The sequence below is a fragment of the Phyllostomus discolor genome, chromosome 9, assembly GCF_004126475.2.
Source record: "Phyllostomus discolor isolate MPI-MPIP mPhyDis1 chromosome 9, mPhyDis1.pri.v3, whole genome shotgun sequence".
NCBI classification, from domain to species: Eukaryota; Metazoa; Chordata; class Mammalia; order Chiroptera; family Phyllostomidae; genus Phyllostomus; species Phyllostomus discolor.
In genome coordinates, this window is record NC_040911.2 from 19128257 (window position 1) to 19133359 (window position 5103).

The following is a 5103-nucleotide window of genomic DNA, read 5'->3' on the forward strand; positions in this document are numbered from 1 at the left end:
AACACACTCGCCTGTATTTATTTGTTCATTGTCATGGAAATGACAAAAATAAACAGTTTTAAAATGTACTAGTCAATAACTTCATCTGTTTAAGCTACTTCTCTGGAACCAGAACCGTGAGCTCAGCAAGTACACTTTTTGAAAAATCGAAAGTGCGACACGCTATTTTGGTGCAATCATGCACACGGCTTTGCAAATTTCCCCCACCTTCCCCCCAAATCTCTAATTACACTATGAAAGTATCTAATGACAAAGATGAGGAGGGAGGGATTTCGTTTAGCTTTAATAATATGTGTCTCAACCAGTAGCGAATTTCCCACCAGGAAACCACAGACACCACAACAATCACTTTTTAAAAGGTTTGGATTTATTTTTTTAATCAAAATCAATTTCCATGCAAATGGTTCTCTTTTTAAATTGGGGTTTCAGTGGCCAAGCCCCAGTTTTTCATAACTTTTGTAATCTGTACTAGTTACAACTGTCATCGTTACTTCCTAATTTCTAGCGGGCATGCCATTTATTCTAACAGCTTCTATAAATCAGGGATAGCTAATTTACTTTGGATGTTTAGAACAGACAAAAAAAAAAAGTCCTTCCAAGTCCCTGCATTTCGGAAGAATGACCTGGAAGAAAATTAAGCGAGATGACTTCCTTTTGTCTGAAATTTGGTCAACTCCGCCAGGTGACTATCACGGATCCGTCAAAGCTAGGAAGTTATTATAATTCTTCATTTAGGGACTCAATCCACTCCTCTGTTTTATGTTGAAAAGGCTCTTGACCACGCTTTCTCCTTTCCTTTCCAGTCTCCAAGGCAGACCCTGAGGGCTCGGCCCGGGCTTCCCGCCGGAGGAGATGGCTTCCAGCCCGCTGCCGGGGCCCAACGACATCCTGCTGGCGTCGCCCTCCAGCGCCTTCCAGCCCGACGCGCTGAGCCAGCAGCGCACGGGCCACGCCAACCTCAAACCCAACCAGGTGGGCCAGGTGATCCTCTACGGCATTCCCATCGTGTCCTTGGTGATCGACGGGCAGGAGCGTCTGTGCCTGGCGCAGATCTCCAACACTCTCCTCAAGAACTTCAGCTACAACGAGATCCACAACCGCCGTGTGGCACTCGGCATCACGTGCGTGCAGTGTACGCCCGTGCAGCTGGAGATCCTGCGGCGCGCAGGGGCCATGCCCATCTCATCGCGCCGCTGTGGCATGATCACTAAGCGTGAGGCCGAGCGTTTGTGCAAGTCGTTCCTAGGCGAAAACAGGCCGCCCAAGCTGCCGGACAACTTCGCCTTCGACGTGTCTCACGAATGCGCCTGGGGCTGCCGCGGCAGCTTCATCCCGGCGCGCTACAACAGCTCCCGCGCCAAGTGCATCAAATGCAGCTACTGCAACATGTACTTCTCGCCCAACAAGTTCATCTTCCACTCCCACCGTACGCCCGACGCCAAGTACACACAGCCGGACGCAGCCAACTTCAACTCGTGGCGTCGTCATCTGAAGCTCACAGACAAGAGCCCCCAGGACGAGCTAGTCTTCGCCTGGGAGGATGTCAAGGCCATGTTCAACGGCGGCAGCCGCAAGCGCGCGCTGCCTCAGCCGGGCGCGCACCCTGCCTGCCATCCGCTCAGCTCCGTCAAGGCAGCGGCGGTGGCGGCGGCGGCTGCGGTGGCCGGAGGTGGGGGACTGCTGGGCCCACACCTGCTGGGGGCGCCACCGCCGCCGCCTCCACCACCACCCCTGGCGGAGCTGGCAGGTGCGCCGCACCCCCACCACAAGCGGCCACGCTTTGACGACGAGGACGACTCGCTGCAGGAGGCGGCCGTCGTGGCTGCAGCCAGTCTTTCGGCCGCCGCCGCCAGCCTCTCGGTGGCCGCGGCCTCCGGCGGCGCAGGAGCGGGAGGGGGCGGCGCCGGGGGCGGCTGTGTCACCGGCGTTGGCGCCGGCGCGGGCGCGGGCGCTGCGGCCGGCTCCAAAGGCCCACGCAGCTACCCCGTTATTCCGGTTCCCAGCAAGGGCTCATTTGGGGGCGTGCTGCAGAAGTTCCCGGGCTGCGGGGGGCTCTTTCCGCACCCTTACACCTTCCCCGCCGCAGCCGCTGCCTTTGGCTTGTGCCACAAGAAGGAGGACACGGGGGCCGCAGCCGAGGCCCTGGGGGGCGCCGGCAGCGCCGGCACGGGGCCCAAGGCCGGCCTGTCGGGCCTCTTCTGGCCCGCGGGCCGCAAGGACGCCTTCTACCCGCCCTTTTGCATGTTCTGGCCTCCGCGGACCCCAGGTGGGCTTCCCGTGCCCACCTACCTACAGCCCCCGCCGCAGCCGCCTTCAGCACTCGGCTGCGCGCTTGGAGAAAGTCCGGCCCTGCTGCGCCAGGCCTTCCTGGACCTGTCGGAGCCCGGCGGCGCGGGGGGCAGCGCTGATGCTGCGCCCCCACCGGGTCAGCCCCCTCCGGTCGTGGCCAATGGCCCGCAGCCTCCTGCGGGGACTGCGGGCGCTCGAGAAGCGCTCTTTGAGTCGCCCCCGGGCGGCAGCGGCGGGGACTGCAGCGCGGGCTCCACGCCACCAGCGGACCCTGGCGGCGTGTCCGGCGCAGGGGCCGCGGCGGCTGGAGCGGGCCCCGCGGGCTCCCGAGTGCCCGCGCCCCACCATCCTCACCTCCTGGAGGGGCGCAAGGCGGGCGGAGGCAGCTACCATCATTCGAGCGCCTTCCGGCCGGTGGGTGGCAAGGACGACGCAGAGAGCCTGGCCAAGCTGCACGGGGCGTCGGCGGGCGCACCACACTCGGCCCAAGCGCATCACCACCATCACCATCACCACCCGCACCATCACCACCATCACCACACCCCGCAGCCGCCGTCACCTCTGCTGCTGCTGCCTCCGCAGCCCGACGAGCAAGGTTCTGAGCGCCACCACCCAGCCCCGCCGCCGCCTCCACCTCCACCACCCCCTCTGGCCCCGCAGCCGCACCACCGAGGCCTTCTGTCCCCCGGGGGCACCAGCTGCAGCTACCCCAGCGAGGACAGCTCGGAGGACGAGGAGGACGAGGAAGAAGAGCAGGAGGTGGACGTGGAGAGCCACAAACCCCCCGAAGGCGAGGAGGAGGAGGAGGAAAGTCGAGACCCCGACGACGATGAGGAGGAAGACGAGGAGACCGGGGTCCTGCTAGGGGACCCCTTAGTAGGGGGCGCCCGGTTTCTCCAGGGCCGAGGGCTGTCTGAGAAGGGGAGCAGCCGGGACCGCGCGCCGGCCGCCGCGGGCGCTTTCCCACTGGCCCTGAACTCCTCCAGGCTGCTGCCAGAGGACGGGAAATTGGGTGACCCTGGTGGCTCGGACTTGCCCCCACCCCCGCCCCCGCCCCTGGCCTCGCAGAAAGCGAGCGGTGGCGGCAGCAGCAGCAGTCCAGGCAGCCCGGTCCACCATCCATCACTGGAGGAGCAGCCCTCCTACAAAGATGTAAATATCCCCTTTAGGCTCCTTCAAGCTAATTATTATTATTTAAATGCACCTTTAGGCTGAATTGGTTACATATGCGCAGGCAAGATGAATCACCAGATTTCCCCACAGAAATGAAATATTCAATGTGTTTGCGAGGGCTTCTTTTCTGCCAGTGGTTCTCCATAAAAATGCGGTTTCTGGTTTCTTTCTTACAAAGTCTTTCCAGCGCTTGGAGGCCCCCCTGCCCTCCTGTGGTTAAGTTAGATGCGGGTGGAAGTTGGAAAAGACCAAGTCCTCCCTCTAACCCACCAATCTCCTTTGCCTCCCCATCCCAGTGAAGCGCAGGGGGATCACAAAACCAGAGCAGTCTGAAAAATTCTGTCTCCACTCTGCTCTGGAGGTCACATCCCCCCCCCCCCCCACCCCTGCACCATGACTCAAAAAAAAATCAAAATACATTGACTTTGAAAGTTAAATTCGGTTTTATTTGACTGCTTTCATCAGCCCCAGAGCTCTCTAACCAGAATGGACACATCTGTAAAACACTGTGTCCAGTAAAACAAAAGGTAGACTTCTCAGCAAGACTGGCTTTTCCCAAACCAATCTCCACCCACGGGAACGGGTATCTGGAACCCCTAAAGACAAAGGTTAAGTTTAAATGGCTCAGTGTTCGCTCAAGTGTGCGTGGAAAACACTCTTGAGGACTTCAGAGTGGCGTGTCTTTGTCCCTCATGTGGTGCGGACTTGATCAATAACACAGTGTGTTTACTGACAGAGCATGTAGTAGGTGTGTATTTAATTAGCACACTACTTTTTAAAGGACAGCATAGGTACGTGTAGTGCTACGCATGTATTTAAGCACAACAACTATTCAAGAAGATAATCATCCAAAATGAAGCCTCCGGAGGCCCCATGGAGTCGCTTTTATTGATGCTTCTCCCTGCTGACTGTTGACATTGGCGTATGGTTTGATCCAGGCATTGATTTGTGTGTCTAATTCTTCTCCACACAGAATCAGAAGACTAAGGAAAACAACCAAGTTCTTTTATCAACAAAAGATGACAACTTTTCAGGTAAAAGTAAAATAAACCACCCGTAATCTCTCCTGCATTTGACCATTTCTGTGAGACTTATACGCAGCATCTCCTGCCCCCACCACCATTCTGTGGGTTTTCATGCATTGACTTTAATGGGTTGGGGGGAGGGGGAGGAATTTCCCAGTTTGTATTGTAAAGGGCAGCATTTTTATAGTTTCCAAGCACTGGCACTTTTCCAAATAACAGTGCCATTGCCCTAACATCCACGTATCTCTGTGCATCTAAGTGATGCCAACACTCCAAACACACACAAATACATAAACATGGGTTAAAATTCTCGGGTGTCTTTGTTCCCCACTTGTCAGTGTGATCACTTGTAGATTTTCTGTTTTGTTTGCTTCTAGATAAGAGCAAGGAGCATAGCTTTTTCATCACAGACTCTGACGCTTCCGGAGATTTTTGGAGAGAAAGATCAGGTAGGCCGGGACAAATAGGAGGGAGGAATAGTCGGATGACAGAAAGAGGGGCTGAAATTCATAATCAAAAGAGTGAATATTTAGCACAAGGGTAAAGATGAGAAACAATTCCTAGTAGATATAACTAAGAAAAGCACAAATGGGAAAGCAGTGACATTAATAGCAAT

At 56.4% G+C, this 5103-nt stretch overlaps 1 protein-coding gene across 1 annotated transcript in view; it reads left to right on the forward strand.

Moving 5' to 3' along the window:
- Nucleotides 1–491: 491 nt before the first annotated feature.
- Nucleotides 492–5103, forward strand: part of SKOR2 (SKI family transcriptional corepressor 2) — a 41190-nt gene continuing 36578 nt past the window's right edge. Inside the window, exons 1-3 of the mRNA XM_028524918.2 lie at nt 492–3441; nt 4436–4496; nt 4865–4936. Of these exons, the coding sequence (XP_028380719.1) occupies nt 853–3441; nt 4436–4496; nt 4865–4936 (2722 nt within the window). The 5' untranslated portion in view covers nt 492–852. The remainder of the gene's footprint in view (nt 3442–4435; nt 4497–4864; nt 4937–5103) is intronic.